A 15,468-nucleotide genomic window follows, 5' to 3' on the forward strand; every position below is an offset into this window, starting at 1 on the left:
CAAGATGAGCTGAAGGTTCGTGATTATCCAGAAGTGGACAGGTTGCACTCGCGCTTAAATTCAGGTTCCACCGAGATTTGAACTCGGATCACTGGATTCAGAGTCCAGAGTGCTAACCATTACACCATGGAACCACTGCACAAAAATGGGAGGCAGTCTCTTACATGAATATTATCTATGCAGAGAACAAAAGTGCCCTTTTGGTATATTGTTAAATCAACCACCTAACAATTTGCCTACAAAAGCCTTTGTATACCTTTAAGAATTTTTGCTGTTTTGAAGGCAAAGGGCGGACACACCATGTACTGATCTGATTTAAATTTTTATTCTGTTCGCTCACTTTGCATTTTATTAATTGATAAATATAATATTTTCTATTTGTCTATTAATCTTTGTCTTTTTCTTTTAATGCAATTCTAGGTTTATAGCATTTTTCCCCACACCTGCCTAAATTCTTTGCACAGTACTGTATTTCTTAAAATAACAGGAAATACACGGTTTCCTGTCAGTAAATGTACAAAGGGGTTTAAGCTGCAGGCTTTTGCAAACTGAACATCAGAGATGGAGGACGTACTGACAAAACTCACTTCTGGGAATCTCAGAACCTACACTGCAGTCATTTTGATGTTTACCTACAATATTTTGCTCGACATGGACTTTGCGTGTACTTGTAAACCACAAGTCTTTGACTGTACTTCGTACCTGGTCCTGCCAGTTTTAATAATATTTATCTATATTCTCTGGACAGACCGGTCATTTCAGAGAGTCTTTAGATACATGTGTTCAGGTGCGTTTGGATGCCGTAGCCGGCCTCACATCTGCAGTTTTTTAGGCTCTTTCTTGCGTAAGCTTCTTAAGGCTTTGTTAGTTGGTCTGCTTTGGGTTGCTTTTGTGTATATTGATGGAGACTGGTATGTTTGCTGTAAGAATGATGGCTCTGAACAACAGGCACAGTTAGCCTGCAAAGACAAGAGGAGGATCACTGAAAAGGAGCAAGTCCTCATTGCTGAAGTGAAAAACAAGTCCAGGGTGAGTGTTTCCATCATGTCAGAGTGTGTTACCTTTTATTTCACTGAGGTCTTGTTTTGATCAGATGAATGAATGAACTGACAGCAAATCCACGACCATCTTTGTTTCTCTTTCAGGTTATTGGTGGAGTTTTACTCTTTGGTATCATTTTGATGGCATCCCTTATGCCGCTGTGCAGATGGACGAAATGTTGTGGAAAATCAAGTTCTTGCAACAGAAAACTTTTGAAGGACAAACTGATTTTAGAGGAGGAGGAAAACGTCTTGACAGAGATTCTGAGGAAATCAGTAAAAGAAAAGTTGACTACAGAAGTCGAGGAGAGAATACGTGGTAAACAATGGGAGGAGTGTTTCGATGTTGCTGAAGAACTGATTAAAAGATCTAAAGCAAACATTTCTGAAGAGGAGCAACAACAAGAACCCAGGTAAAGAATTCACACCTGTCATCACAGTAGATACTCAGCTCAACATGTCTTATAGGAATTACAATAACTGCATCAACAAGTTCCTTTAATTTGTGTTCATCATGAAACTTTGAGCTGAAGCTGAAGATGATGAGCTGCTGGTGTTTCTCAGTGAAAGTGGAGACGATTCTCATCATCTTCATGCTGCATATTCGCTCCTGTTGGTTTCATTGATTGATTCACAGGTTGGTCTTGAACCTGGATCACAGACAGGATCAGAACATGGCCTGTGAAACGTCCTGGAGACTAGAAACTGACAGCAGATTCCCAGAATCCCTCTGAGCAGCAGTGACAGCGTTTCACGTATCCAGACGCCACTAGAGGCCGCTGCTGCTTCAGCTTTTACTCCAAATATCAATCGGTGCATTTCCTTCAGTTCTGTGCAGAAGAGGATTTCTGTTTGAGACTTTCAACTTTTCCTCCTCTTCAATTTGGATTTAAATATATTTAAATATTTACATTTACCTTTTTACCACTTTACCTCGCTGAATTACTTCTTGATGTTTCTTTACTTGTTCCTCTACATTTATCTGTTTCCAGTGATTAAACATTCAGCCTGTTGTTTGGAAAAGTCACAGCTATTAGATATTTTCATTATTTCTGTCCTGCAGTGGCTTAATCTCATTCTTTTGTCAGTTTGTCACTGTTAAATTCCCAAATCTTTAAAATTGTAGCTGGAAGCATTTTAACCAGTTGTGGAGATTAAATGCATCAATGATCAGTTTCCACTGGCTTTACTCTGGATGTGAGCACATATTACTTTGACCTGAGAACACATCATTTACCTTGTACATATAATGAAGTATTTTTCACATTGATGTATTTATACTTTTACAGAAGATTTGAGGGCTTCTAACCTAAACTGATGTTTTTTTTTTTGCTTTTTTCAGAAACCTCCAGGAGAACCAGCTGAGAACAATGAATATAGTATAAAAAACAATCATGTAGAGTGATTTAATGTTTTCTTTTTATCTTAAACTTTGCATTCAATGTACATATGTGTGTAAAAAGTTGTCATAAAAAATAATGTAATAATAATAGAATCTGTAATAATAGATCTGTTTCATGTTTTATCATTACTGTGAAAATATCTTCCAATAAACAATGAAGGGAAAATGATCCTCTGTCTCTCTCCTTGTTACTGCTGTAGGGCTACAGTCAAAGTAATAAACTATATTTAATCAAGCACTAGTTAGTAGTTACTAGTTCAGCTACTCAAGTTGACAGTTTCATATCTGAAATACTTTATATTTATTTCCTAAATGTATGAAAGGATTAAGGCAGCTGATGAACTCATGATAAAGTCAGAAGTTTATATGTCGTTTCATGAAACTAAATCATCAGCATTAAGATTTAAATGTCTCTTCAGTAATTTTGTTATAATGAGGTAAAAAGTGTCAAATAATTCTTAGCAGTAGGACTGAGGAGCTTTGTGTAAGTGCTGACTGCGGAGACTCTGGGGTTATAGAAGAACGACTGCAGTGATGGATGACCCCCCTCCAGTTTTGTTCAAGGTTTCTCTGCCTGTTAAAATTAACTAGTAACTTTATTTTAAAGTTGCACGGCTGCTCTGTTGGGGCGGTAGAGGGAGGTAGAGCGGGTTGGCTGTTAATCGCATGGTCGGCGGTTCAATCCCTGGCTCCCCCTGGTTGCGTGTCGAAGTGTCCTTGGGCAAGATACTGAACGCCGATTTGCCCCTGGCGGCTATTCCGCCAGTGTATGAATGTGTGTGAATGTTAGTTTCCGTTTGAGCACTTAGGCTCAGTGTATGAATGTGTGTGACTGGTGAATGCAGATGTAGTGTAAAAGCGCTTTGAGTGGTCGAAAAGACTAGAAAGGCGCTATACAAGTACGGAGCATTTACATCTGTTTATAGCAAAGCTATCCTCCATGTCAATATAGTTTTATTAGACTAATAGAAATAATGTTATCCTTCTGTGGCTTGCCAACTTTCATTAATGGGCTTAGTTTTATTAGCAGAGAGTGAAGATAGAGGCATATTGATAGTGGGGGGCCCGTGTAAAGCTGATAAACTTGCATTTATGTGTAATGTGTCATAGCACAACAGCCTCAAAGAACTTTACAACTAACTTGGGACATTCAGAATGTTTAGTTTGTATATGTAGACGGGGATTTCTAACAGAGGTGAGACATGCACGTTATCCGTGTTATAATCCACATGTAAGTTATCTGGGCGCAAAGAAAAAAATACAAATCTCTCTGCCTCGTTTCTCCGTTGTTGTGACGTCTGACGTCACCGTGACGTTGCCTACATTCTCCATCAACACAATCTAAATTGAAGGATTTTTTTCACCAGGCGCTGTCAGTTCTCCTGAAGTGATCCAGTTCTATGTCAGCGTTCCCACCCCACAGGACTGAAGCTGCTCTGCTAACGTCTGCTAACATCTCGCTGCGCCTCCTGTGTAGTCAAACCAAACCAAAAACAAAGCTTTGCCCACACTGTGCACTTGAGTTGGAGGAGCTGGCACCTGCAAAAGAAAACACACCACCACCACAAGCGTGTGGTTTCTTTGTTAGGCCAGTTATTTCCTTCTAGTGCTTCATGTACCATAAATGACTTAACTCTCATCAGCAGTTTATGTAAATCCTGTCACTGCAGGACTGACGTTTGCACCTTCTCATCTACTTTTACAGTTTTAAATATTTACGTTGATGCAGCTGTTCTGATCTCTTCTTGTTTTTTTATGCATTGTGCATCGTTGTGCTATCTGTGCATTAACTTGCTATATGAAGGGATTTAGTCAAACTCTTTTGTGTGAAAGCAGCTCTCTTCCTGTTTCCTGTATAGGGATGTTCACAGGTTACCACCAGCAGCTCTCAGCAGCAAACTTCGCACCAAAGATGAAGGACTTATTTCCAAAATTTGCTCTCAAACAACTCAGCACATACTTGGCAATCATTGTGATTTTTATTCACAATGTTGTGCTTGACAAGGATTTGCAGTGCTCGTGCGAACAACAAACTCTCGTCTGCATTTTCTACATGATTATGCCATTTTTCATTTTGTTTGTTTTACAACTCTGGACGGACAAGAAATTCAAGAGAGCCTGGAAATATACATGTCCAAGAACCAGGAAATGTACCTGTACCTGTACCAAACAATGCTGTAAAGAAAGACTTTGGAGAGTCTTCTGCATTTTCTTGCATCACATTATCAAGGCAGTTTTCATCGGTCTGCTGTGGGTTGTATCCGTGTTAATCGATGGAGACTGGTACGTTTGTTGTTGGAATGATCAGTCTAAACAACAGAAACAGTTAGCCTGCAAAGCCGAGACTGACATGACAGCAATGGATCGAAAAATCATAGCTGAACTGAAGGACTGGTCCTGGGTGAGTCTTTGCTCTCTGCTTTATACGCATCATGTCTGTTATTCCATCAGATCAGCTTGTCTTTTATTTGTACATCTGTAAAATATTAAGAACAGCTGTTGTCAATATTATTTTATTTTATTCGTTGTCTTGAGATCATGAGATATCTTGATAAAACAAAACAAAGGTCGTTTTTGAAGATGATGTGATGTTTAAGCATTATTTTGATAAAATGAAAATTGTTGTCCTGAAAAAGATAATTTCAGTTTCTCACAAAAGTGAGTCACCCCTCACATATTGGAAAATATTTGATTATATCTTTTCATGTGACAACACTGAAGAAAGGACACGTTGGGGAGGTAAAATTACTATTTTGGACATTTTCACTTAGGGGTGTACTCACTTTTGTTGCCAGTGGTTTAGACATTAACGGCTGTGTGATGTGTTATTTTGAGGGGACAGCAGATTTACACTGTTATACAAGCTGCACGCTCACTACTTTACATTGTAGCAAAGTGTCATTTCTTCAGTGTCGTCACATGAAAAGATAGAATCAGATATTTACAGAAATGTGAGGGGTGGACTGCTTTGTGATTGTGTTTGGCACCTAACGTGCACAGGATGTGGTGGTGCGCTTAGAGGGCTGGTTCTTCTGTTGTTCCGAGACAAAAACTCATGATCTCAAAGTGATGGAATAAAGTCATTGTTGTTTCTCAGTTTCTGTGGCAATAATATTAACCATCTTTGTTATCTTTTTTTCAGGTTATTGGCATCTCTCTACTCTTTTGCTCCCTCGTGTCGGCTGCCTTAATTTCATCATTTGGATGGATGAAATGCTGTGAGGATTCAAAATTTAAAAAAAAATATCTATATCACAGAGTGGTTCTGGACCAGGAGAAAATTGTGCTGAAAGAGGTTTTGACAAAAGCTGCGAAAGACACGTTGACTGAAGCAGTCGAGGACAAAATAAGTGGCGATAAATGGGATGGCTGTTATGATGTTGCTGAAGAACTGATTAAAAATCCGAAAACCACTCGACCTACACTTAAAGCAGAAGAAAACCAGGTAAATAATCAACACCTGATGGATCCATGTTGAGCTTAATGTGTCGGTCCAGAGGAAGAGGAAGAAGAGTGAGAAGTTGAGGGAAGTGGGGAAGAGGAAGATGAGTCAGGGATTAAGAGATGAGGGTCAAGGAATGCACTGATAGAGATGAAGGGGATAGGGTAGAGGAATAAAGGGTTGTGGGCCGAGGGATGCGGGGATGAAGGTGTTAGTTAGGCAGAAGGGATCCGGGGGAGTCGAGACTCTGAGAGGGGGAACTGTCTTTTCATGTGTTCTGCTTTGGATAAAGCCCAAGAAGAAACATAAAATGGAAAGACAAAATTTATTGATGTACTGCCTGTGTGGAGAGTTCTAAGGCTGAAGAGGGCTGGTGCCGATGCCTGAAAATCTGAAAGACTGAGAAAGTGAGTCATTGATTGAGTTTTGTAACTTGAATGTGAAGGTCTTAGATGATGAACTTGTGCTGGGTCAACAGCAGGGAGATCCTCCGCACGAGCTGCAATTATTACTAGACAATGTGATTATCCTTTAAAGAGGTGGTATTCTGCTTTTTTGGCTTTTCCCTCTCCTTTATTGAGTTATATTCCTTTTTTGTGCATGTAATAGGTTTGCAGATTGAAAAAGCCCAAAGGGAGTTCCCATCTCCCACAGAAAACTCTGCTCTCAACTGAAAACAAGCTTGTTTGTAGTCCAGCCGCTTCGTGACGTCACAGGGATGAAAGCTAAATGCGCCTCATATAACACTCGCCAAGCAGCTACTCCGACACGCCCTCAGAAACAGCGAGCTGCAGCACACAGCTCTCCTCTCCCTTCCAAACACTAGCTACCCTCCAGGCAGTCAGTGGACATAAAGTTGTTCCTGTGATGTAGAGACAGAGCTCAGTTAAAACTTTATGGATACAGATTAATAACTCACCGCTCTGAAACTCTCGCTCCAGTCCGTGTTGCCAAGCTGGTCGGCAACACGTACGGCTGAACCCGAGCCGTTTACCGGCTTCTCGCTGACCCGCCCTACTCTGCTTCTGATTGGCTAGTAGACCTTAACTAGGAACTGAGCATGTGCAACTCCCAACAAAGATCATTTAGAAACAAGATGTATCACTCCATAGCTAAAACGAAGCCTTCAAAACAGGGTGAAAAGAGGAGCTGCAGCAATGTGCAGTATGACAAAAATATAACCATGTAAACCTGCTCTGGTACAACCTCTAAATAAGATTTAAAAAAAGAAAATTAGCATAATACCAACTCTTTAAATGATGTCTATGATGGCACTATTGTCAGATTACATGGCAGTGATTTTCTTAACCATTTAGGACCCCGAAAATGGCTGCTATGATGGCTGGGTACATTTCTATGATGCCTCATTGACTTATAAGAAACGGGAGGAATCTACGGGTTTTGACCGATGGCATAATCACAGATAGCTGTCATGGGTACCGTTTGTGCTACAATTATCAAGGTGGGGGGAGCTGAGATTGCCAGAGAAAATATGATGGAAGGACAGAAGCGAGAGAAGTGGAAAGGATGCAGGGTTTGAGGGATACATCTGTTTAGGTTGTTTGTGAAGCCTGAGGGAAGACAGAGGTGGAATGAGAAAGCTTCTAACAGGTGCTGTGCCTAGTTAAGATGAGTTTCATCTTTATTGACCACATACGATTTATACACTTTACAATACATGCAGAATTTGTTAGCTCCATTTAACCCATCCTAATTAGGAGCAATGGGCAGCCATGTGCAGCGCCCAGGGAGCAGTTAGGGTTTCGGGGCAATGGTCCATGCTGGACATGAACCAGCGACCCTCTGGTTCCCAAGCTAAGTCGACACGGACGCTTTTGATTGTTTGAATATATGTACACTGTTGAATAGTTTGCCATATTAATAAGGCATTACAATTGACTGAATAGGTTAATTGCCGCAATATACTGTATTAATATGTAGGATATAGAATCGGCCCTGGTGAACACTATGATGGATTCGCCAAAAGTTGTCAGGTTTCTGCTGGAAGGCAAAGGCCCAAGTATGTTTGAGTTGTCAGAGGACAAAAGCTTAGGATGGATTTCTGACCGCAACTGAGGTTGTTGACAATGTTGGATGATGATCGATTTATGAAGGGTTGGGAAGCAGCCCCTGCTCCATGGTTTAACGTAGGTGTGTTTTGTAGCCTGTCACACATTGTGTGAACATTGAGTCAGAGGGGAAGAGAGAGGTTTAATTGTGCTTAAATACTTTGTTGTCTCTGATCCTGAACCTAGTTATAAAACTTGTACACCTGTTTAGAAAAACTGGGGTTTATAACACAAAAACACATTAGTGAGAGTGTTTCATGTTTTCTCCTTTTCCTACTGAAAATGGAAAATCCAAACTCACTGTATGAAACTCTTTGCAGGAGCAGGGAATTCGTCTTGGACGAGTGAGACCAGAGGTAAACCCATCCCTCATCTATGAATACAGACCAAACTGTGGTCTGGGTAATGCTTGTATTGTTGCTACTAAATGGACTTTACAAATAAACACCAACTAATGAGAAAGACTCAAATTAACTGGGATATTTAGTTAGATAATAATAATAATAATGTTAATGATTCAAAACTTGTAGATTAGTTGTGGATCCTCAAGGTTGAGACATGTGATCTACACAGAGGCCGCTAGAGGGCGCTGCTTCATCAGTTTTCACTCAGACAACAACACACTCAGTGCGCTTTATTGACAAATTCACTCTTTTTAAGGCAGATGGACTTTGTCTTAACAAGTCAGGAGTTAAACTGTTCAGCTCTAACCTGTTTTACTTCCTGTGCCAAGGACAAGAGACAAGAGGAATCAAAAGAAGAAGACATGACACAGTGCAGCAGAAACCTTGAAGAAGAGCCGCCCCAGCCCGAAGAGAGCTTTGATCATGGGAGGAGGAGTCTCCGCTCCCCCTCACCAAAAATCACCTGTGAGGATTCACCATCTTCACCCCCCCGAACTCCACACAGGTCACCCTCATCTCCAGTCACCCCTTCTCACTCCTCCCCCCTCTTGGAGTCCACTGACCAGATGAAAGAGCCGCGCACTGCTAAGACCAAACTACCCCCCCGCCCTTTCCCTCGCCCTACTTCTGTTTTATCTCCCGTAAACCCTCCTCGGCCTACACCTCCAGCATTGGCTGATCCTCGGCTTCGTTCGTCACTGTCACGGCGCCCAGCCACTCCCCCTGCCCCCCACCCCACAATGGTGTCCGTATCATCGGTCTCCTCACTCTGATGAAAGCACAGCACCGGTCCGGATATTAGTGTACAAAATGCAACTGTGAGAAACCTCGCTCAGTCTCATTTATGGCTAATCTTTTTCTCCCTGGGGAAATAATGAGATGCCCTGAGCAGGATTTGAACCCTGGACCTTTTTTTTCAAAAGCAACACTCCACCACAGCACCATACAGCGACACACTGCTCTTAAGATTGTCTGTAAATATTGTACAATGTTCGTGTACTTTAGAAAAGTAGAAATACTATATTTGCCATAAAAGTCGTCTAACTTCTACTCAGGTAAAGGTTTAAAGGTTGTCCATAGTGAGTGTACGAAGGTAAAGGTGCTCATTCTGTATGACTTTGTATCTCAGTTCTTGTGTGCATTCAGTCCTTATTGAATTAATCTCTAACATAAGCGGTTGGTGTTCCAGTTATACTTTCTGTAACTTTCTTATTAATAAATTGTTGGGCTTCTGTAAATAGCATCATAGAGTACGGTCTAGACCTGCTCTTTTATGAAAAGCACTGTAAGATAACTGTTGTTGTGATTTGGCGCTATATAAATAAAATTGAATTGAATAAATTGGAAAACATGAAATTTGAAAGTGCATTATTTTCAGTGTTGTGGTTTTTTATTCAAGAACAGAATTTTCTCCACAGTCTTTGGTAATAACTTCACCAGCTTTGAACAATATTCTCTCGCACACAACAACTCACAATCCAATCCAAACACCGAGTACTATAACCAAAGCTTTTTCCATGGTTTGGCTTCAGTTTTATGAGGAGCGGCCTGTCAGAGCAGTCGTGTGATTCACTACCTGAGTGAACTAGTGTGTTTGCTCCAGACCTCATTTTTAACATCACCAGTGACATAATGATACAAGCTCCCAAACAGAGGTTCACTGAAAAGACTTTACGAGTTTGAAGCAAGCATCAGAGCGTCTGTGTCAGACGTAACATCATTAGCCTTGACTGATGCTGAGTGACAGCAACTTCAGGTCTTTGCAGTGATCCTGTGTAACTCACATTCTGTGTTGAAGTGAACCAAAGCATAGGACTCACTTCGTTCTAAGACCTCTGTAAATCAACCTAAGGCTCCAAAAGTGAGGACAGAAATATAATTTTTAAAGAATCTGAATCTTGATTGAATCATAAAAACCATTGACTTCTGTTTCTCTCTTCTCCATCTGCCAGATAATGAATCAGTTTTATGAAGTATCATATTCAAATGTTCTGTATTTAGCCTTCAGCTCTTCAATATACTGAGGAAATTTGAGAAAATCAGCAGCGTTGGGGAGTAGCTACTAGTTACATGTAATTTAGTTACATAAATAAATAAATGGAACTGTGATTCTCATCATCTTCATGCTGCATATTCGCTCCTGTTGGTTTCATTGATTGATTCACAGGTTGGTCTTGAACCTGGATCACAGACAGGATGAGAACATGGCCTGTGAAACGTCCTGGAGACTAGAAACTGACAGCAGATTCCCAGAATCCCTCTGAGCAGCAGTGACAGCGTGTCACGTATCCAGACGCCACTAGAGGCCGCTGCTGCTTCAGCTTTTACTCCAAATATCAATCAGCGCATTTCTACCAGTTCTGTGCTTCAGTTCAGGGAAGAGGATTTCTGTTTGACATAATATTAATAATAATGATAATAATAATAATAACATAATTGTTTCATGTTTTATCATTATTGTAAAAAGAACTTTGAATAAACCATGAAGGCAAACTGTCCACTGACCTTCCATCTCTCTCATTATCACTGCCGAAGAAGTCAGTATATTTAATCAAGTACGAGTTACTACTAATACTGTACTATTTTAATAAAGTTTTTAGCTACAAAAGTTGACAATTTCACATCTTAAATACTTTTTATTTATTTGCTAAATGTCTGTGAGTTAACTGTCTTTGAATAACCTGTAAAATGTGTGTCTGTTAATCAAAGATATGATAAACTTCATGTATTGTTTCTGGAACTCAGGGGCCAACCTGAACATGGAAAGTTTGGCTGTCAAACAAGTTCTCCTCTCAGTTAGCTAAGTCATCCAGGTCTATGTGAGCCTCCACAACCTCTAGGACTGAAGCTGCTGCTGCTCTGCTAGCGTCTGCTAACATCTCGCTGTGCCTCCTGTGTAGATATAAGGCATAGGAGGAGTTCAGCCTACTACCCGGTTAAAAGACGTCTAAAAGACGTCTAAACAGAGCCCAGACGTCTAGGCTAAAACGGGGCTGAATTTGGGCTGTCAGTGAAAGTTTGGTAGACGTCTAACCATAAACCAAAACTAGTCTAGTCATCAATTAGACCACCATTGAACGGCTACATATAGACGTGTATTAGATGGTGAAAATGGGTCTAGGCTAAAACAAGGTTGAATTTGGGCTGTCAGTGAAAAGTTAATAGACGTCTAACCACAGCCCAAGAATAGACCAAATACACAGCTTTTAAATGACTATATATCTATAAAGAATAGTGGCTAAAGGATGTTTTTACTCAAAAAAAAAACAGGTTCTCAAATGGTAATGCGTCCAAACAAATTAAATATGTATAAGATTTTTATTAAGAAAAAGGATTACAACGTAGACAACTTAAGATAATACAACATGATGAAAATGTAAAGGAATTATTGCTAAAATATTATAAATACAAAACAGTTCATATATATATATATATGAAAATACAAACAATTTTAACAACATGCGGTAATAAAAACATAAATAATGATAAAATAAATGGGTTGGCTACATCCAAATCTAGATCTTCATCTACGCTGCTACACAGTCTCTCGGGTAAATGGGATCCATAATTGTTGAATATGTAAGAATATGAATATAAGTAAACATTATAATTTGACTATGTTGACTGTTTTCCCATAAGACATGACTATCATCAAATGCTTTTAAATGAATGAAATAAATTTCTAATTATCATTCTAATGAAGGTAAAAAAAAATCATTTATAATGTTTTTAAGTATTTATTACTGACCCATTTATCTCTATGGAAAATATAAAGATACTTGAACAGGACACATGTTTTAGCCATGTTGCATTAGAAGAACCAAATAGAGAAAGCTGTGTGTGGTGAATGTAAGTGTTCTGTTGTCTTTGCTGACTGTATGCTGGAGAATTTGCAATAAATATTTAGTGTCAAAAGTCAAAAACTCATATTTTCATATCATAATGATCTAGTGAGTAAAATATGTGTGGTTGTCCTTGTTTTATGTTCACCCCTTCTGAATTCAAATAATATAATGTAAGAGTTCTTAAGGGCACGAGGAAACACGTGGGTATCATGGAGTAACGTTAAGTTACACTTGCATGCAGCATGTTAAGCTAACCACAACGTGCCTTACTCTACCGCTGAAATGTCACGGTTCCTACACGCTAACAAATAATTTAGATAAATTATGAAGACATGTCAAACAAAGACACAGATACTTACAAGACCAAAGTAAATGTCTTTTCGCTTCCGGTGTTTCCTGTAAACTCTCGCCCGTTGCTCGCTGAAAGGCCGAAATCGTAATGTATCCCTCGTTTAAAAATGGCGGATGTCTTTATCACGAGATCTAGCCATCCCTGATGTCTACTAACTTTCAAGTCTTGCGTTGCCAGTAGTCATGTGTCAGCAGGGCTACAGCAGCCATCTAGCGGTTGAAAATAGTAATTGCATTTTGTTTTAAATTAAAATGAAAGTTAATGTAGTTAATGTTACAGCGAAAATAAAGATAATTTAAATGTTTCAAACGTTTACTTGCAGTTGATGAAGTGATATCACGCACCTCAACAGCTGCATGGATGAAAACTACATGTAACCTATTTGGTCTGAAACAGGGCTGCAGCCAAGCCGTTGATATTAGACCACTGATTGCCTCTATTTCACGGGGTGGGCTAAAAGCAGACTACACGTAGCCTGTCCAATTAAGAGCTAAATCGTGGCTACAGATAGACCATGTCAATTTAATGACACCAAATATCTTGTTGATATTATTGACATAATAATCCAAATATTATGGGATATCAACCATCTCACGTGCTGCCAGGGCAAAAACCCCATTTTTAATCGTTTTTGACTTTTTTGACTAAAAGTGGGCTTCAAACAGCCGGTCTGTCTACGAGCTAAATCGTGTCTACGCACAGGCTGCACCTAAATCATGTGTAAGATATGAAACAAAAAACTTTGTAATCACTGTAGACCTTGCTTAAATAATGGAATATCATACAAATTGCAAGTTATTTTGGCAAAGACGTCATGTAACCACTTGAAAAGTTATTATGGCTAGAAGTGGGTTACTCAAAGCCGGACTAAATCAGGTCTATAGTAAACCTAGACGGTGAAATGACGGCTGTTGTTTGCTGGGTACTTAGGGTTGACAAACTCTGAACGCCTACACTGGAGTAAAACGGTACTACGGTGAATAAGATGTTGGTTAGTTGAGTCGGTGTCAAATCCAACACTGTGGCAGCCAACAAATCCAGGTGAAGATAAATTTGTAATTATCTTAACAGTGCTCTTGTTGCAATTCTGTATTTAGTATTTAATGGGCTCTTCTTTTATGTGTAATATGATTAAAATTACGGCCGGGCACGTTAACACATTCATTAATTAATGCCAACAATTATTCTATCGCACGTTAACGCAGTTTTCATTAGCCTATTATTATTATTATTTATTATTTTGAAAGTCCGTTGCTCTCTGGCTCTGACAAACCCCGGGTCACAGGAGGGGTGGGATGTTGATCAGCCTGCAAATATGTTTTGTCCCCCTCACTTTTCTCTGGCGATGTCGGAGTTGGACTACTCAATCAATCACACACTCCGCATCAGACGTAGCCTGAATAAACGGTTGAAAGACAGACAAAAATCATGTAGGTCTGTAGCGAACATGTGACACAACGCAAAGGTGGTGCTTAAAAGTTAAGGGAGAAAAAAAAAGAGTTCACTGGAGGCAGGTGCAGCAAAGAGCCTCAATATTTCTGACTTTTCTTTTGTGCTGCTGTTATTACAGCCTACCTGAAGACAGCAGTGAGGACGACTGCAGCAGGGTGGCAGGTAACTTGTTAAAAGTAACGAAAATCTGCAAAATAAATAAAATAGCCCAAGTCATCGGCACCTTTTCACGTTCCTTCTTTAAAAATTGTTGCCTACTTTTACTCTTTACCCCACTATTTTCTTTGGGCCAGTAATCTACTTTTAATTTCGCTATATATTCTATTCATAACTCCATAACTTAACCAGTCTGTAATCTGCATTAAGCTTCATTAACAGAAATGATCGGAGTTATGCAGATCAGTGGGCGCTTCTCACGGCACAGAGCTGGGCGGATGCAAACATTTAGAAAATCAGGCAAACACCTTTTCAGTTTAAGGCTTTATTGTTCTACTGATACAAATGAATCCAGTAAGCGCACACCACGGCACTGGTGGCCGTGTTGGAAATCAGCCTGCGTCGCTCTTTAACAAGCCGGCAAGTGAAACACTTACTAACGCTGTGTTTAAAAGGGTCTTTAGTCTCTGCAGAGCAATGTAGACTACACACTGCAACATGTAGGCCTATGTCTGATGATCACTGGATTGATTCTGATATATCAACAGTATCCTGTTGTTGAAAAGAGCATCACTTTATTTTGTTCTTGACATCTGTTGCTATTTGTTTTAAAACGATGTCCGACGGTGAGTCCATAAACAGAATGTCGCTGGTGAAACAAATTTTTCACTCAGCAGCTACCAGCTATTATTTAATCAGGAAAAAAACACTTTTGAAATGCAGAGAAAGAGAGAGAGAGAGAGAGAGAGAGAGAGAGAGAGAGAGAGAGAGAGAAAATATTGGTGGATAAAACAGTCCTGTTGGCTTTATGCATGTGGCACAGCTACAGTGGGGGAAAAAAGTATTTGACCCCTTGCTGATTTTGCAGGTTTGCCCACTTACAAAGAATGCAACGATCTACAATTTTAATCATATGTACATTCTAACAGTGAAAGACAGAATCCCAAAGAAAATTCCAGAAAATCACATCATATGAATTTATAAAAATTGATGACCATCTGATGAGGAAAAACAAGTATTTGACCCCCTACCAAACAGCAAGTATTCTGGCTCCTACAAGCCAGTTAGTCTTTCTTTAAGACACAGCCCCAATCCCAACCAATTATCTACATCAAATACACCTGCCTCACCTCGTTACCTGTATAAAAGACACCTGTCAACACCCAAACAACCAGCATCCAACATCAGCACCATGGGCAAGACCAAAGAGCTTTCTACGGACATCAGGGACAAGATTGTTGATCTGCACAAGGCTGGGATGGGCTACAAGAGAATCGGAAAGCAACTTGGAGAGAAAAGATCAACT

The 15,468-nt window shown here is 39.8% G+C and overlaps 2 protein-coding genes and 1 non-coding gene across 3 annotated transcripts; 2 read left to right on the plus strand and 1 right to left on the minus strand.

Annotated features, from left to right (window-relative positions):
- Positions 1-62: 62 nt before the first annotated feature.
- trnaq-cug lies at positions 63-134 on the minus strand. Its single transcript has one exon. It is a non-coding gene; the product is annotated as a tRNA-Gln (tRNA).
- Positions 135-561: 427 nt separating this feature from the next.
- LOC123974585 lies at positions 562-2,425 on the plus strand. The gene is made up of 3 exons (XM_046055396.1): positions 562-1,029; positions 1,146-1,453; positions 2,383-2,425. Exons 1-3 carry the CDS (start codon positions 562-564, stop codon positions 2,423-2,425), a joined length of 819 nt encoding a protein of 272 aa, XP_045911352.1.
- A 1,917-nt stretch (positions 2,426-4,342) lies between these two features.
- LOC123975539 (stress response protein nst1-like) lies at positions 4,343-9,627 on the plus strand. The gene is made up of 4 exons (XM_046057102.1): positions 4,343-4,843; positions 5,585-5,887; positions 8,274-8,309; positions 8,687-9,627. Exons 1-4 carry the CDS (start codon positions 4,355-4,357, stop codon positions 9,128-9,130), a joined length of 1,272 nt encoding a protein of 423 aa, XP_045913058.1. The 5' UTR covers positions 4,343-4,354; the 3' UTR covers positions 9,131-9,627.
- The last annotated feature ends 5,841 nt before the right edge of the window (positions 9,628-15,468 follow it).

This window comes from Micropterus dolomieu, linkage group LG08, assembly GCF_021292245.1.
Source record: "Micropterus dolomieu isolate WLL.071019.BEF.003 ecotype Adirondacks linkage group LG08, ASM2129224v1, whole genome shotgun sequence".
In the NCBI taxonomy this organism is placed as follows: Eukaryota; Metazoa; Chordata; class Actinopteri; order Centrarchiformes; family Centrarchidae; genus Micropterus; species Micropterus dolomieu.

Bases quoted from the DNA above. Each gene is read 5' to 3' on its own strand.
- LOC123974585 (XM_046055396.1), top strand. From the start codon at position 562: ATGGAGGACGTACTGACAAAACTCACTTCTGGGAATCTCAGAACCTAC. The intron at 1,030-1,145 runs GTGAGTGTTTCC...TTTCTCTTTCAG, and splicing joins AAGTGAAAAACAAGTCCAGG to GTTATTGGTGGAGTTTTACT. The intron at 1,454-2,382 runs GTAAAGAATTCA...TGCTTTTTTCAG, and splicing joins GAGCAACAACAAGAACCCAG to AAACCTCCAGGAGAACCAGC.
- LOC123975539 (XM_046057102.1), top strand. From the start codon at position 4,355: ATGAAGGACTTATTTCCAAAATTTGCTCTCAAACAACTCAGCACATAC. The intron at 4,844-5,584 runs GTGAGTCTTTGC...TCTTTTTTTCAG, and splicing joins AACTGAAGGACTGGTCCTGG to GTTATTGGCATCTCTCTACT. The intron at 8,310-8,686 runs GTAAACCCATCC...TCCTGTGCCAAG, and splicing joins TTGGACGAGTGAGACCAGAG to GACAAGAGACAAGAGGAATC.